The sequence below is a fragment of the Ruditapes philippinarum genome, unplaced genomic scaffold, assembly GCF_026571515.1.
Source record: "Ruditapes philippinarum isolate M1 unplaced genomic scaffold, ASM2657151v2 ctg124_1_1_1_1, whole genome shotgun sequence".
NCBI lineage: Eukaryota > Metazoa > Mollusca > Bivalvia > Venerida > Veneridae > Ruditapes > Ruditapes philippinarum.
Window position 1 is genome coordinate 156810 of NW_026866080.1, and position 18929 is coordinate 175738.

General features: G+C 30.7%; 1 protein-coding gene across 18 annotated transcripts in view; it reads left to right on the forward strand.

The window, feature by feature from the left end:
• Window positions 1-18929, forward strand: part of LOC132731243 (sodium channel protein para-like) — a 125214-nt gene that overhangs the window by 58979 nt on the left and 47306 nt on the right. For 12 of the 18 annotated variants that reach the window (XM_060717387.1, XM_060717388.1, XM_060717384.1 and 9 more), the window contains exons 3-10: window positions 1541-1661; window positions 2188-2208; window positions 8261-8446; window positions 8911-9028; window positions 12104-12194; window positions 13649-13777; window positions 14941-15035; window positions 18051-18251. In XM_060717387.1, coding sequence (XP_060573370.1) covers window positions 1551-1661; window positions 2188-2208; window positions 8261-8446; window positions 8911-9028; window positions 12104-12194; window positions 13649-13777; window positions 14941-15035; window positions 18051-18251 — 952 coding nt within the window. In that variant the 5' untranslated portion in view covers window positions 1541-1550. Of the gene's footprint in view, window positions 1-1540; window positions 1662-2187; window positions 2209-8260; window positions 8447-8910; window positions 9029-10677; window positions 10766-12103; window positions 12195-13648; window positions 13778-14940; window positions 15036-18050; window positions 18252-18929 lie in introns of all 18 variants that reach the window. The other 6 variants (XM_060717398.1, XM_060717400.1, XM_060717401.1 and 3 more) reach the window with 3 other exon arrangements.

Sequence of the window (18929 nt, forward strand, 5' to 3'; positions counted from 1 at the left end):
TATTACACAATTATTTTCAAAGAATAGAGCCAGGGCAGAATAAGATATTTCTTTATTCTGTGGTGTTAGATGTTTTATATTTTGTTTTTATTTAAGCCAGATAAAAGTCAACAATTTACCACGGTTTAATATCACAATACAATAAATTGAAATAAACGACAGTGCGTAAGAAAACTAATTTAACCTTAAATTAAATTTGTTATAGATTAACTGGTTTTTTCAAGGAACTAAAATAATTTTTATAATAATTATCTACTATTGCATTTTCACAGTAAATTTAACATTGAGCCATACCCCTACCACTGACATTCAAGTCCAAAAGGATAAAACAGAGAAAAAGTTAATCCCTAAAGAACGCCCAAAACGACAAAAAATTGAAGATGGTGCAGGCTCGGTTTGATGAGCCTGTTTATGAACGGTACTGAGAAGTGCAAGTTACCGTCCACACCCCTAGCACCGGCTGACGCAGAACAAACATCAATGAACATATATTTGAATCGTATCTTGAAATTATTGAGCTGAGTGAAAATTGTCTCCTTGTTCTCAATACATTCTCTAAAAATCAGACAGAGAAATTAAAAAAAAATCAAAAACATATACTTATAGCGTCCAATGTCTGCCTCGCTCACTTGCTTTTTAGATCTATATGTCTTCGCAAAACTGTTAATTTTCTCGTGATTGAATTCGCAGACGATTGATTTATGCTTGATTGACTTCCAGAATACAGTTAAAACAGAGGCGTAATCCTCGGGGAATTTCTTTGTTGTCAATTACCAACTCTTCTCACGTTCCAGCTTTCTTTACTGAAACATCTCTTAACTATTCTTGCCACACATGAAGATCTCTTTTACAGTCCATCAGGCGCCGATTATTGTCACTTATTTTCATTGTTAACATCTGAACCAACAGTTTACAACTCTTGTCAATTATGTACTTCACTTACTTTTTATCCATCACATTTTTGTTTCAATCTTTGTATCTTATGACCAGTTCCCAAGGCTACGGTAAGAATGAACTTTTGTCACTTCGGTATTATCAGATATATTGTCATCTCACTATAAATTTTAAATTCATTTGAATTCATTCATCATGTTATGTAAGAATATCGTTCACATCTTTGCTTGATAAACATCGTTGCTAAAGGACAGTTCAATATGATGTTATAATGCAAAGCTCTCTCCAGATTACGCTATTATATATCTTAAATTTTCAATCTGAACAAAACTATTCACTAGTTTAAGGAAAACTTCACAGTATATAATGACCGAATAGCAAATAAAACAAATCATGATTAGATGGCACGAATGTGCCAGCTGATCTTGGTCTGCACTGGTTACATGGGAAGAATTCGGCCAGTTAGGTTGGACATATTGTTTTGTCAACATTGATAGTAGTACATGTAGTAGAGGCGTCTCAACGCCTCTACTGTACTCTTATTAACGACGGCCTTTATCTACGAATTTTTATAATATAAAAAAAGTTATTTTTGCTAAAGTTATTCTATAATTTGATTGAAATTTGATTTTTAAATTCGTTTCAGAGCGGCAAAGATGGGTAGCACGATGGGAGATGAGGACGATAATGAGTTCACACCATTTCAACCTTTCACCCGCGATTCTCTTTTCCTTATTGAAAGGAGAATCGCTGAGGAAAAAACTAAGGTAAGAAAGTGACGTGATTCCTTTTTACGACGTCATCTTATGATGCATGAAAAGTAGGTCAGATTTTGAACAATGTTAAAGAATGAGATCAACGTTTGATTTTTTTCTGTAGAATATGTTGATAAGTTTTAGATGTAGGTTTATATTTAAGTAAGTTCTGTTCTTTTGGATTGCAAATTCTATACAGAGTAATTGCTTACATTCCTCGGATGTCATAGAGTTGATTTGATCTTGCAAGATTCTAAACTGTCATTTTTTTTATAATTGTGCTTACGTTTTCCGTGAAATATTAGGTAAAGGAATACAGAAACTCTGTCAAACTATAAAGAGAGCATATTCTCAAGATATATAAACATTTATTTCCCAAAATAAAGTATATTTAAAGCCAGATAATATCGGTTAATTACCATAATGAATGGTCACTAAGCACTTTTAACGTGTATTCATGAACTGATTTAATAGTTTTTTGAAGAAGAGAAAATATGGGTTATTTTATCATTTTGAATTGTGCACGGTTCTGTTGTAGGAGGAAGAGTTAACCAAATTGGTAAGATTGGTCGTCTGTCTTGACCTTTGACCTTTCAAGGTCAGACTGACTACGTCATGAATATGTAAATGAAGAATCTAGTTTTAACCTTATATATGATTGCTCCCTTAAACACTTTATCAGTTTCGTAAAAGTCCGAGGAAATCACCGAATTATTGCGCCAGACAAATTTGTAACTCAAAAGTTTGTCACTTTTGAAAATGATTGAGTTATTCGATGTTCGTAATTAGGTTAACGTTTCTGTAATGGCAAATGATTATTTACAGCAATATTAATTGATTTAATTGTGACAAATGAATGTTTCAAACCATTTCATCTCTAAAATATTAACTGATAATTGTAATGTTTTCAACATAGATATTATCTTAAGAGAAATTATTTTTAATATCACAAAGTTTGCTAAAATTAGCCAGTTGATATCAAAAGAAACTTTAATTACTTACTTGTATATATTAATTAATATGTTATTAAAAATGTCATTGCTATTTAATGCCTGATAAATTCAAAGTTTAAGTTTAGCGTTTTGTATGATAACAAAACAGAAAAATAGTTTAATAATAGATTGTTTAAACAATATATATGTTTGTTACAAACAAGAAGTGAGAAACAGTTGTATATTAAGTAATAAATGGATTATTCTCTTGTGACAAAAACATGTACCATAGTGTACATGTAAACTGGCGTTTGAAAAAAAAGATTGTTCCGCAATTTTTTATGGAGCAATGCAAAAGAATGTTCTGGAAACAGATATGCCATAAACAAAAACAATTATTATTTCAAAATTGCATTAAGATAATCAATTGCCAATACGTATTTTCTACTTTGAATTATTCAAAATTATGTTAAAATCGGATTTCCTCGGACTTTTTCATGAGCTATAATATTGTAATATTGTCCTTTGACAACTTTATTAAGGGGAATGCAAGTATTCACAAAACATTAAAATTATTTGAATGCTCTTAATATTAAATTTCATTTTTTTTTGGTTTATACAAACGGTGTCAGTGTGCCTTTTTATCTTATGTTTTTATAGTTTGGTTTTTCATTGCCTTTAATGTATTTCAATAAGAGTCACGTTTTGTTTTGTGAATACATTTTTTCTGTGATGATGCGTTATACGGCACCTACCGACTGTCACAATATTAAGTTTTTTTATGTTCTAACATTCTGTGTATTAAAATAAATGTTTCTTGTTATAAAAATGAATATGAATAAATATGTTGCCCGCATTGATTTTATCTCCGTATATGTTAATACATTGTTATAAATATAATAATCAAATAAAAGTCCTATTCTTTTTTACAGAAACGAACTTCTTAGTTCATGAATTTAGTAAAATATTTGATTTTGTGATATTTGTTTATGATATTACTATAAGACGAAGGTTTTTTGTAATATATTCACTCAAAAGTAAAATAATAATTAGGACAAAAAATATACTTCTTATTGTAAAATATAGGCAATAATCAATGTGTGCAAAATTGTATTGGTTATGTCGTTTTAAGAATACTTGTTAGAAATTATTATTATTATCAGAACTATGTTTCAACGTTTCAATAATTTAGGTATGTAAAGTAAAATTTGTAGATATGAAATGATTTGTGACTGTTTTTTTTTTTTAGCTTTGGCATCAATGTCTACAAACCAATCTCGCATTGAAGGCCATTTATGCCCCTGAAATCAAATCATTTAGATCTATTTCTCAAAAATATGTTCATATTTATTTTTGATGTGTCTTGTTATAGCTTCCAAAAAGCATATTTTGTTTTTCATTGATTTTTGGAACGTAGTACATGTATATAATATCGTGATTTAGTATGTTATATTGAATCAAAATACTACTTTGTCTACATATTTTTCTTTTATTACAAATAATTTTATATTCAGCGCTACCTTCTTTATGTGATAAGTTTCGTTATAAAATTCAGACGTGCCCTTTCTTAAGAAGGGACAATTAATTCCTGTCTGATATATAATATGCCTTTAGAACAATTTTCTGATTATTATCAAATCCCATTTGATATTTGCAAATTTTGATAACAAATACATTTTAAACAAATTTAAAAAATCTCTTACCAAGTAACAAGTTTAGAAACCGTCCATATTTGGGAAGATACTAAAAATAGCTTTTTTTTCCTGAAGTTGCTTTTATTGCTATATAAATAACGTTAGAACTAAGAAGTTCATTTCTGGAAAACTGCAAATAAGGATCCCTATTTTGATGTGGTATTATATAATACTCTTTTATGTTATTCATATATTGGTTTATATGGTATATTTGGACATACTTATGCTGGGATATCTAACATTGGTACTAAATACATTAAAACATATATTATACTAATCATACTATTTATACTCATATATACAGAAATTGTGTTTCGTGATTTAGAGATTAAGTACATGTAGCACAAAGAACATGTATGCGCGCCGCCTTTTTTCAAATTGTAACGTCACATTGGAAAACACCATTTCACATTATATAATTAATAAAAAATAATTGAACTTGAGCATGTGAAAGCAACTTCGGATTGATTTCGGTATTATCCGAAATTAGCCGAAAACAACGGTTAGTAATCGCATTCAACATCGTGCGAATTCTATGAGTACACAGAATATGGCCAAAAGTATAAAGGTTTGGTCTAATTTTCAAGTTTTTCATGTTAACGAATGTGGCAGAAACAAATGTTACAAAGAAAATATCAAATTATGTTTAAATATTACATTTTTATGTTATATTTTATACAAATATCAGTTGGCATTTTTATCAAAGTTCCCGTATTTCAAAGTAGTATAGGACTCCATTTAATGTACTTCAATATGACCTTCTTTTATAATGACACTATTATAAACAAAATCATATGTACTGAAAATCGGTACTTGTTTATTGTACTTAAAACATAAATCACCCTGTTGAAAATGTGTAAATCATTAAGTCACTTTATCACTTTTTTTAGAATTATAAACATACTGTAGAATTCGACAATTATAAATAAACGCATATTCGAGTATACGCGCACATAAAACAATCCGCTTTACCGTAATTCTATATGGCAAGGAGCATGATACCTTCTTGTCCGAAAATAGGCTTACATCCGAGTATCCGTAAAGATCAAAAACGTGTAATCAATCAACCCTAACTCTGCTGTAATTGAATGTGCTTAGCCTGTTCTGCAAGCATAGAGTCAGGCTAGTGCAAATCAGTGTTGTCTGACTAGGATCTTTACTGTTTTAAGCTCTTTCTTTGTATTTTAATATGGAAACCATTTTACTTAGGATAGACTTTTTCAAATTCAAAGCAAGGCAAATCCATTACAGAAGTTTAACAGGTTAATTGTTGATTAATACAGAATTTCCTTTAGTTTAATTGTGTAGGAAGCTATAAGCTTACAGACACACTTTTGAATCCGTTCCTGGAACCAAACAGTACTGATCAACGAGAGTAAAGTTTTTTGCTCAAGGAAACAACGACTCCCACCCCCCACCATGACGGGGTTTGAACCCATGTGGCGAGCAATCATTAGATTACTAGTACAACGCGGTAACCTCATGCAGCCAACAGGTCGTTAGTAATCTGTACTCAAATAGCATTCATATTATATTTGTCTGAGATTTATTCATCATTGCATTACGTTTTATCCCTTATTGCATTTTTATAACGCTTCCCGAAACGTGTAAATGTTTGTTATATATGTGAAAAGACATTACGATTGCTACTTTCTTCGGATATTTTATTAATTGAAACATTAATCTTCTGATCACGGTGGTAAGACGGGCATCCTGAACTCTCTTATTCATTCATTGATTGATTGATGATGAAGAAAGGCGAGCTATGTATAGGGCAACAAGCAACAAGCATCGTTAATCTGATAAATTTGTCAAACCAAGCTCTTGTTTAACAATATCTTTCCAATTAAATGAATTTATATACCTTATTCCGATTTGTGATCGTTATGCAAAGAACGTATACATGAATTCAACTGGCAGTGCTCGATTTGTTACATGAAATTGACATTAGCGATGCTCCAACACTATTCATGTAATATGCACGCGGCAAAGGCCAAATCGATCAAATAAATATTCAGATCGTATGCATACGGAGTGCATTGAACAGACACAATTAGATTGTACATTAAAATATGCAGTCAGTATAAATGAAACGGCTGATAATTTCGATATACATTTTAGAGACATATTTTCAGAAACAAGAACTTAACTTTACAATTTTCATATTGACCTAGCCTTTTACCCTACTGAATTTCATAAATGGACGTGCCCTTTTTTGTTAATTTAGAACTGATCTGTCTATTGTCAAATTTAGGGATGTCAAGAAGAAAAATTAAAGTTACAAGAGGTGTAGTTTTAGTCGCTTTTATACCAAAATTGAATGAACAGGATCGGGTCAAATATAAACTGTTGTTTTGTCATTGAACTGAAAAAAATCCAGAGAATGAACTAACTTTTCCATTGTTATTGGTACTATAAAGTCAAAGTGAACTTTACTACAAAACATCTAACATGACCGTTGGAAATTGGCCAATGATGGCAGTATATGTAAAACCATAGCCAAGTAGCACAATAAATCACCTATTGATTTCTAATAATTAAGTTCGTTATTGATTAGGAAACCTCATAAGTTGTCGCATTTAAGGTATTCAATCAATATGACAAAGTTGCTGCAACTTTCTATGTTTATCTTTTGAGAATTTATTTTTATTGAATACTGTTATAGGAAGATCCTGTCTCTCCGTGGTACCAACATTTAAGTGCATGTTTATAAAGCAAATTTACCCCTAAAACGCCTGTGATTATTAAAAGTCGGATATTATTTCAAAACTACACTTCAAAGTCTTTAATTACACGGTAACATATAATCACCTTCTTGCTTGGCTTTTTTATTACATAAAAGCATGTGAAACTGTTTTTAAAAGCACACATACGCACACACATACATGTAATATAGCCAATGTTGAAATGAAATATTGGCTACAATATTGTCTATAACATCGTTTCTTGCATACAATTTTTATTGACCTTGTTCATCAGATAAGACCTTAAAACCATCTCGAGACTCCATTTGAAATGCGGCGTAATTGATTCATATGTAAACGAAAAGATATTAATTACTTTTGTTGATGTGGTATCAATGATAAGCCTTTGCAAGTATATTTACATAATAACTATACCTTTAAACCGGTAAGCATGGTATATACTTGGATATAATATTTTATTTTGAAGTCTTCCAGTAACCAAGTTAATTAAAAAGCAAATTTATATATATTATACTACTTGGGTATAATGTTCATTTTTAAGTCTGACACTAACCCAGCTGATATATACATGTATATATATTATACTATACTACTAAAATATTGATTTACTTTGAAATCGATGAGTAATCTAATTGAGTAAATTTTCCTATATAAGCCATACATAAAGAACGATAAAGTAAGCGTCATGTACATATAGATATATTTCTAGTTAATACCGTTAAACGCATTATATACTCGTTTTGACGATTCTATAATTAACTCTGTTTCTACTACACACCTGGTACCAATGAAAAAGAAAATAACAGAGAGTTAAAGAACTGAACACACATGAACGTAACAAAATAGAATTCATGTTTCTTCCTTTTTTAGGACAATGTTGTATACAACTACCAGTCATGTTGGTGCATAAATTAATCTTATATTTGTTTCTATTATAAATGCTATTTAAAACTTGTAAATACGTTAGGACTTCAACGGAAACGGAAGATAAATGTTCAAATATCAGCGAAAGGACAAATAACATGTTCCTTCTACAAATACGCTTTGCGTAACGTTGGTAAAGCAACCGGTGTTTGTATATGGGAGGCCCTATTTTTGTGTTTCGTAAAGTTTTAGGAAACAAATCCGCAAAAAATTCAGTTTAAATTTAGAACCAATAACTTAATGTTCAGGTACATTGTTAGAAATAACACTTTTTATTGAATGGACTGCATTTTTAATTCATACCCAACCGGCCTTTTATTATTGCCTAACACGTATTTATTTGACATTTTATGAAGGCCGCGGAAGATGCAAATCACGACTCCGATGATGACGATGAACCAGCTCATGCAGAAGAACCATTAAAACCCAACTGTAAACTTGAAGCCGGAAAAAAGATACCTCCCACATTAGAAGATTATTTTCTACCAGAGCATATCGGCAAACCTTTGGAAGATATAGATGAATACTACCTAAACAAAAAGGTAAACTTATAACCCGCAGAATTAACTGCTTTCTAAAAACACACCACTTCATAAAATAAATGTTAAATTTTAGTATTAGCTGGTGCTAGAGAGCGTCCATAATGGCTTGACTTTACTACTGTCGTGTATTGACAGGCCAAACTAAATCGAAATTGTAAGTTATAATTGTGATTGCTATTTTTAGATTATAAAATGACTGGAAAATATTATATTACAGATAATCTTTACTGTTTTTCGTACTTTTTTTAAACTATGACAGTAGTGTTTGTAATGATTAAGAAAGGGATGACTTAGTCTTTGTCGAAATATTTTATCTACATGTAAAACTTGAAAACTCATTATTACACAAGATACATGCGTATAACATGTAGTTCATTTTTTGTATTAAAAATAATAGATCTTTAATTATTTTTTATTGATAAACTACAAATATTTTTTTAATAATACCTTTATTTATCTTACAGTCATTCTGCGTAATAGGAAAAGACAAGACAATTTTTAGATTCAGCGCCACAGATGGGTTCTTTTTACTCAGTCCATTCAACCCCCTTCGTAGATTCGCACTTTATATTCTCGTTCATCCATATCCTTTACTTACATATCACCCATTCAATACCATAGAAATAATCAATTAAATATAATCAAGAAATAAACATTTCAATATAATCAAGAATTAGTAAGCTTAAAGTTTCTTATGTCTGAACTAGATTTAGATTTATTTTTTAAATTCATTTGTAGTTCCGTAAGTTCGCATCTAGTTTTTATAATGTTTTTCATTGGTACATAATCCATGAAATAAAGAATACTGAAAGGTAATTGAGTTTTATTTTGTGTTAAAAACTATTTTTAAGACTAATTACAGTAAATTTAAAATCCTGTTTAAAAGCGAAAATAGTTCCTTTGATTCATTCGAATACATATGTTTCCTTAAATCCATGCACTCTGCTTCTTTATGTATATTGTTCGTTTTTTTTTGTATGAAATATCGGAACAAAGCCAATACAAGTTTTCTGTGACATTCATATTGAAGATAATGAGGAATGTGTATATTGTATGCATAGCTATCTGTCAAATACACTTCTTTTCATATTTGTTTATGTTTGCAAGGTGTTATTGAACCGTTCAATCTAGCCATCTGTTAAGGGTAAATGCTATCAGTGATGCTTTTGTATAAATAGAGTGCTACATTCTCGCAGAATGTTTTGTATGTTATTGTATGTGAATAATGTCGCTTGAGTTAAATGTGCATTTTTAAATTCAAAAAGTTTAATGGACGTTTTCTCGCTCACTCAACTCTTCATTTACTCTTTCTAGATTCCGAACAGTATCATACATGTAATATTCTTACATTTGAAACTGTCATTGCTTTTGTGTAGAAAATTCAGTGTGCCATGTAAGCGAAAAATAAAGATGTGACTTGTAAAAAGCTGTCGCCAATGAGTTATTCACGGTTAATTGTAAAGCTATCTTTTTGGCTTTCAGTTGCAGTAGTATTTTCTCAAGAAATTGTGCACAAAAAAGCATTTTTTTTCTATATCTTCAAGGATTGGTTTTAATATTAATCAAACTATTAAAGAAATATTTAAACTTTCCTTTTTCTTTGCACTAGATAGTTCCATACCTTGTTTGTATTTGTAATGTTTAATTCTCTGATTTGTTTTAAAATTAAAAAAAAACAAAAAAAAAACAAACAAACGCATATAGTTTAAAAAATAAGAATAATGTTTCAGAGTAAGTCATAAATTATAAAGAAAATGATATATTTTCAAATTATAACTATTCATTTTTAGTATAGTAAAATATGATTTTTTAAAATCTAAAATCTTTTCTTAAAAGTAGAACAGAAATTAAGTGTATTATTTTCAGGTTATGCTTAAGATACAAATTTTGATAACATATAATTTTAATTGAAACTTATATTTTTTTTATATTGTTGTATATGTCAACTTTTGAAAAATCGAGCGTTCTTCTTGACAATTTAAATAAAACATTGCCATATATCATTCTTATTTATGATCAATCTATTCGTCTGCATCTGTGATGCAAAAATCATTATCATAATTTTCATTCATTCACATATTAAAAACAATAGCATTGTTTCATTTGAAATTTAGAAAGAAAAAAACAGTCAGAAGAATGTGATTAAAGGTCATATGACTTTGACGTCATTTTTTTCTCTATGAGCATGTGACGTAATATTGTACCACTCAACGTTCCTTAACTTTTTCTTACTTTGTTCAGCCTGTTAGTTATACTGACTATCATTGTGAATTGTATATTTATGACGTTCACTGTTACACCAGGGGGAGATTATACGGAGTAAGTTCGAGAGCACAGTTACTTCCCTTTTCAACATTGCGCATGAGATGCACGTGCATGCATAATTAGTTGTCACGTGAATTTGTGTTATAGTTAATATATTATTCACCGTTATGCACGTTGTTATAATCATGTTTTTATTTTTGTTGTTTTGATAATATTTTTCAGAGTGTTATTGATTTATAAAGAGTATGAACGAACCATGCTCTTAGAAAAGCGGCTGAAGAAAGTTAAACAAAACTTTATATTTAGTATGAAGTAATCATAAGTTTACAGTTTTGACAGTTTTCAACCTATAAACGATTTAAAGCAATATAATTAAGAAAAAAAAAATCATTTGTATCTTTTACTTTTTGGTAAACAATGTTTTCGACACACATTTTCTTACTTTATATGAAATATAGAATGATGTGTGCTTTAACAAAAAGGCTTAAGATTGTTGAAATAAAATAATAATAAACTACCCTGTGTTATGACAGTTTCGTTTTTATAGTTACATTATTTGATTAATTTTTTTTTACCACAAAATGTTTATATTATACGTATATTTTTAGTAATGAAGATTCCAGTTGTTTTGTTGTTTATGATAATGATGCATGAGTTATATTTTCAGAAACCGTACATATTATTTAACACATATAGTTTTTATTTAAAATGATGGAAAATATGTAACATTCTGTTGAAACGTTTTTAGACATGAAACATTGGTGTAATTCATTAAAACTATTTTTTAAACTTAGTTTAAACAATATTGTAACAGTATCACATTAAACAAAAGACTGTTAAAGGAGTGAAAATGAAATAAAACAAAATTGTGAAAATATTTTCAATTTTCATGCTTTTTAACTGTGCTGTAGCCAAATGTATGGTGATCTAAGATGAGCTTATGCTTCTGTTTTTATTGGTATTCTTTAATCTTGTATTTTCTCAAATAATAATAATAATAATAATAATTATAACAATAATGATATTAATAATAGTAATAATACTAATGATAATAGTAATAATAATAATAATAATAATATTATTATTATTATTATCATTAATAATTTTAAGTTTTATTATTAAAATTCTTAAGTTTTCGTACTTTAAATATTCGTACATGGAATTCAATCATTCTTTCTTAATTTTTTAAATAATCATCACCATTTCTGTCTAAATTCAACGCTTTTCTATATATATATTAATCTATTACATGTAAACTATTGGGAAGAGGGAGATTTTTAAGGGCAAAGAATTTACACCATTGTTTCACATTTATGAAGATTCTGTTTATTTTCCATTGATTTTGTGATATGTTATATTTGTGCACCTATGATTTCCTTAACAAGTATTTCACATGGTTTAGTATTTTAGTTATGCTCACCATTCTAGCTAATTGCGTGTTCATGACAATTAACCACACAAAGGAAGTGTCCACTATGGCAGAGTAAGTCACGTGTTTTTATAAGGTCACGTGATATTTAATAATTTGCTTAGCGCTCTTTCTTGTTTTCTTTTCTTCTTTTCTTTCTTGTTTATTTGAATTATAACGACTACACTTTCTTCATGTCCATTTTCAGGATAATTCTGATTTAAACTTAGACAAAAGAAATATAGGCTGCACCCTTCCCAGAGTATTTTCTTTAAAAAAAAAGTCTTGATAATTTCTTCTTACACTTACGATAATTCTATTTATTTGATAAAAAGTGATACATGCATTGATTAAATTTTCGTCTTACCTAGATGTTTATTAACTCGTGGTTAGCGTAGATTAATCTTGTTCTCACATTTATCATTTACTTCTGCTCAGTCTTATATTTTATTATATTTACATACTTAATATGCATATTGAATAAAGGTTAATTGGTATCTATGTAATGTTTGCTCATACATGTATAATAAAAAGTTTTATTACTTATAAGTTTGTATCACAAATTTCTTACTGGCCGAGGTTACTGATAAGACCAACCATGATTTTATATCCAAATTTGTGTCACTCTGACCTTACCGAATGACCTGTCACCTACTGGCCACGGGAAATATCCCTACCAAGTTACATTCGTTGTCTTGTTATTTCTAAGTAAGTGAGTGGACACTAAGTTGAATTGCGAATTGAACCTATGTCTTAATGATTTTTGAAAATCAATAGGAGTCATGAGACATGGGCAATGTTCCTACTAAGTTAAACTTTCCTGGGCTTCTTTTTTCTACGTAATTGATTGGACAAAGATTTGACAATAAGTTTCACTGCGACCTGGACCTATGACCTAATGACTTCAAAATTAATAGGGGTTATTTACTGGCCATGGGCAATATCATCAAACTTAGGCTTATACCTTCTCGAGGTATTGATTGAACAAAGATTTGACACTAATATTCACTGTGACCTTGACTTATAATGAACCCAAATGTTCCTAGTAAGTTTATAAACTTAGGTTTATTCCTTCTCAAGGTATTGATTGGACAAAAATGTGTCACTTAGTTTTAATTGTGACCTGGACTTATGGCCTAAAGATTGAAATCATTTACTAGCCATAGGTCAATGTTCCTACTACGTTTTCAAAACCTTAGCCTTTGCTGAAGTTAATGATCGGATAAAGATATTATACAAAGTGACTATGTAACCTAAAATGTTTACCTAATAACCGCAAATTAAATTAGGCCTGTCTACTGGCCATAGATACCTCAACCAGTTTATAAGAAGCCGTATGGACAAGGATCACAGGACATTTGGATCGACAGACATACAGACGAGCAGGTGGACGGACCATTACATCACAGTTTTTTTCTCACTTTGTTGGTGAAGAGTATACACATTAAAGTTAAAAAAAAATGTTCTGATTAAAAGATATATTAATTATACCTTGTTCTTTTGCACAACTTTGTAATATACTTTTACAGGTACGTGTTCACCGCAATTTATACAGTAGAATCCTTAGTAAAAATGACAGCGAGAGGGTTTGTTTTGCAACCGTTTACATATCTCAGAGATCCATGGAATTGGCTGGATTTTGGTGTGATAGCCATAGCGTAAGTTGAGATATAAAAGTGATCTAAAAGTGAATTTTGATGACAATTTGTTACTTTAAATAAATATGTTCATATGTCAGGAATAAAACTGCGCTTATTGTATCTTGCAGAAAAAAAGCTATACCAGGTTGACAGAGCTATAAAAGTTTCTTTTTTTTTTGGTTCTTGATAAAAATTTCATATCGCATTAATAGAATACTGGTTACCTATATGGCAAAGCTTATAAAGCAATAATATATTGTCAGCCCTGAGAATGTATTGTTAATTTCAAGTGCATCAAAAATACGTTTATCAAAACATTGGGGAAAAAGGGTATTTGTCAGCCCTTATACTTTTGCACTTTAAGGTATATGGCAATGTTTATCGAACAGCTAGGTTACCTGCCAACTCTTGTATATTTTTGTATTTTTAGGTTCATTATATGACAATATTTATCATGACATTGGGAAAATTAAAAATATGAAATTTGTCAGTCCTAGTATATTCGTAGTTTATGTATATAACAATGTTAATATTGCAATAAGGGAATCCGCATATTAGAGTATTTGTCAGCCCTTTCATAATTGTGTCTAAGGTATATAGCAATATTTATCATGCCATCAAGGAAACCGGAATTAAAGGTATTTGTCATACCTAATATGGTGGTTTATTAGTCATATGCAATTGTTACTAAAACAACTTGGAAACCTGTCAGTTCTTGTAAATTTTCGTATTTCAGGCAATTAGAAACACCGTATATAAACAATGTCAGCCCTAATATCTGTATTTGAGGTAAATAACAATGTTTAGCTAGTAATTAGGGAAATTGCGTGTAAGAATATTTGTCAGCCATTATATGTTTGTGTCTTAGATTAAATGACAATGTTTATGTAGCAATTAGGGGAACCGCATTTATGAAGTTTGTCAGCCCTTATACTCTAGAATTTTAGGTATATGACAATGTCTATACCGCAATTAGGGGAACTGCATTTATGAAGAATTGCCAGCCCTGATACTTAAGTATATTAGATAAAAGACGATGTTTATATAGCAATTAGAGAAACCGCATTTAGGAAGATTTGTCAGCCCTTCTGATCTTTGTATGCATTATGACAATGTCTATACCGCATTTAGGGGAACCGCGTTGATGAAGATTTGTCAGCCCTTATATTTTTCTATTTTAGGTATATGACAATGTTTATTGAGGAATTAGGGAATCTGTCAGCCCTAAGAACATTTAGAGTGTTGAGAGCCCTCAAAACCGTAGCAGTAGTACCTGGTATGTTAATATATGTATAAATAACTTATAAGTTATAAAGACAAATGCAGATCTTTTAAGTAAAACTTTGTGATACAAATATTCTAGGTTCTTTTTTACATTCAACAATACGCTAGATAAAAAAGTTGAAATGAAGTATGACATAGATTTTATTTTTATGCCACTGCAGCATCTGCGATGCGGTGGCATATAGCGATTTTACCTGTGTGTGTTTGTATGTGTGTTATATAGATTAAATAGTGAACTTAAAAAATCTTCTTGTGAAAAACCACTTGTCAAATTTCAACCAAACTTGGCAGGATTGATTCATGGATTCATGTTGTTCAAAGAATGGCATTCCATGCAGAAATCTTGTTGCTATGGCAACCAAAAAGAATTATAAGAATAAATTTTAAAAATCTTATTGTAAAGACCCTAAAGGCCTAGAGCATAGATATTTTGCATAAGGCATTGTCTGGTAGACTTCTACCAAGATTGTTCAAATTATAGCCCTGGGGTCAAAATTGGCCCCGCCCTGGGGGTCATTGATTTTCAATATATGTACCTTAAAATACCTTCTTGTCTGAAGGTACAAGGCTTAGAGCTTTGATATTTGGTATATGATATCATCTATAGGTACAATACCAAAATTGTTCAAATTTAGCCTCTAGTGTAAAAATTAGCCCCGCCCTAGGGGTCATAGGTTTTCCTTATATGTATATAGTAAAAACTTTAAAAAGTCATCTACTCGAAATTGACAAATGCTAGAGCTTAGATATTTTGCATGAAACATTGTGTGGTGAACCTCTACGAAGATTGTTCAAATTATAGCCCTGGGTTCAAAATTGGCCCAGTCCAGGGGGGTCATTGATTTTCACTATGTACATATAATAAAAAAATAGAAAATCTTCTTGTTTGAAGGTACACGGCTTTGAGCTTTGATATTTGGTATATGATATCATCTATAGGTACTTTACCAAAGTTGTTCAAATTTTGCCTCTAGTGTCAAAATTAGCCCCGCCCCAGGGGCCATAGGTTTTCCTTATATGTATATAGTAAAGACTTAAAAAATCATCTTCTCTAAATTGACAAAGGCTAGAGGTTACATATTTTGCATGAAACATTGTGTAGTAAACTTCTAGCAAGATTGTTCAAATTATAGCCCTGGGGTCAAAATTGGCTGTATGATATCATCTATAGGTCCTCTACCAAAGTTGTTCAAATTTTGCCCCTGCTGTCCAATTGGCCCTGCCCGGGGGGCATTGATTGTCATTATGTACACATAGTAAAAACAGTAACTAAACAAATGTTTTCTGAATTAGTGAAAGCTACAGCTTAGATATTTGACATAAAATGTTGTTTGGTGGACCTGTATCAAGATTGTTTGAATTAAACACTTTGGTCAAAATTTTGCCTTGCCTAAGGGGACAGTGACCTACCTTCTTGTCATTTGATGTACAGCCATGAAATTTTGACCATGTGCACAGTTTTAGTTGTAAAATTGAACTTTGATATCAGGTGACCTAGATTTTGATGATGTGGCCTACTTTCTTGTCCTTTGATGTACAGCTATGAAATGTGAACCATGTGCACATATTAAGATGTAAAGTGAACTTTGATATCAGCTGACCTAGATTTTGACAAAGTGTCTTACTGTGTTGTCCTTTGATGTAGTCATGAAATTTAGGCTGTGTGAAATATGACCTTCACCACCACATTCACTAGACTCAACTGCATTGATATATTTCTACTCTAATCTTTTATTTGAATTACAATAGATTTAACCACTAATCTGATAATAAAAATTAGATAGGTCAGGGATCTATGCAATATGACAATCTTCCAATCTGTTCCTACACTACTTTTTAGTGTTGTATTAATGCGGTGGCATAGTATTTTTCGCAAATACAATCTTGTTTAACCATGTATTTGATTTCTTTATGTAGGAAAACTTTTTTGTGTAAAATTGTTTAAAATTAGCTCTTCGTCTTTAAAGTTGATAGCCCTTTGATTAACAAAATGCATTGTTATTATTCAAATTTCGGTCCTCATTTAATCATGATAATAATAACATTTTAGTGATAAGCCTTTACCGCCAGTCTAGGCCAGATTAGCTTGCACATCTGTTCTATACTATATCATTTTAGTGATAAGCCTTTGCCGCCAGTCTAGGCCAGATTAGCTTGCACATCTGTTCTATACTATATCATTTTAGTGATAAGCCTTTGCCGCCAGTCTAGGCCAGATTAGCTTGCACATCTGTTCTATACTATAACATTTTAGTGATAAGCCTTTGCCGCCAGTCTAGGCCAGATTAGCTTGCACATCTGTTCTATACTATAACATTTTAGTGATAAGCCTTTGCCGCCAGTCTAGGCCAGGTTAGCTTGCACATCTGTTCTATACTGTTGGCGGTCTAACTTTTTGAATTTTCACCTTGATATTCCTAAAACTATTGGATAGACATTTAGAAAAATGATAGCTGGACAAGTTTTATACAAGATTCAGTAGGTTAAAAGTTAGATAAGTGAATGCTACTTAGAAATAAATCTGTAAATTTCCCGATAAGATATTAAAGCTTTTAGTTTATACGAATTTATGTTAGTTCGATTGTGTTGTAAGCTATAAGATTATTGGAACACTATCGCATCCGTTCCTGGAACCAACAAGTATTCAGCAATTGGTGTTAAGTTTCTTGCTCACGGAAACAACGGCTTGTCACTAACGGGGTTTGAACCCACGTTGCAGGATTGCTTAAATTAATAGTTCGACTTTTAAAAAACTCGGCTAGGCCGCCATTTTAAGCTTTTGTTTTCTTAATATTTGATATCTCACCGGTGAAATATCAACAGCTAAAATTGATATGCTTATCTCACCGGTGAAATTTCAACAACTAAAATTGATATGCTTATCTCACCGGTGAAATATCAACAACTAAAATTGATATGCTTATCTCATGGGTGAAATATCAACAACTAAAACTGATATGCTTATCACGGACGTGTTGTATTGTAATAATTAATTTCTATTTTATAGGTCTTAAAACCATCGTGGGTGCCTTACTGGAAGCCGTTATTAGATTACGTGACGTCGGTATTCTGACGTCATTCGTGTTGTCAATATTTGCTTTAGTTGGTATGCAGCTGTATAGCGGCAGATTAAGAAATAAATGTGTTTTAAATACTGACTATAATTTCACAAGTGACGAAGAATGGTTAAACTACACGATGACTCCAGGTAGGTGTCGTTACCGTCACACTGTTGTTTATTCTATGTAAAACAATAATTTGAAGCAATATTACTACATGTATAGTAATACTTTAATATTCAGACAATCAAATAATTAAATGATCCAATTTGCACTAGTTTGAACAGTGTAAAATTTGTTTGTTAGTCTTTTTTATTTTGCTGTAAGACTTACTATTATAAAATATTACAGTACTTTTACCACAGTTTTATTTTGACTTAACCAGGCGAAATTGATTTCAGATGCTATGAAATGCATCGTGCCGTTAACAGAATTTGTTTCGATTTGTTTATTAAGTTATTTATTAAAATGCCTGTTTTAATCATATTAATGAATTGCGTATATGAAAATCCTTTTGCCGAATCAAATTTTTATGTTTATAACGGCAGAACTTGTTATTATTATTATTTATCTACTAAGTTATTTTGTGAATAAAATGACTAACTAATTCTCAAATGAGAGGCTACCTTAAGAGCATCTTATGTTGTATGCTCTCAAATAAATTGAAACCTTAAGGGGGCTTTCAAATAAGAGGTACCTTAAGGGGATATTGTATTGTCTGTTCGCAAATGAGAGGCAACCTTAAGGGGATACTATAATGTGTGTTTTCAAATGAGTGGCAACCTTAAGGGGACATCATATTGTATGTTTTTAAGTGAGTTGCAACC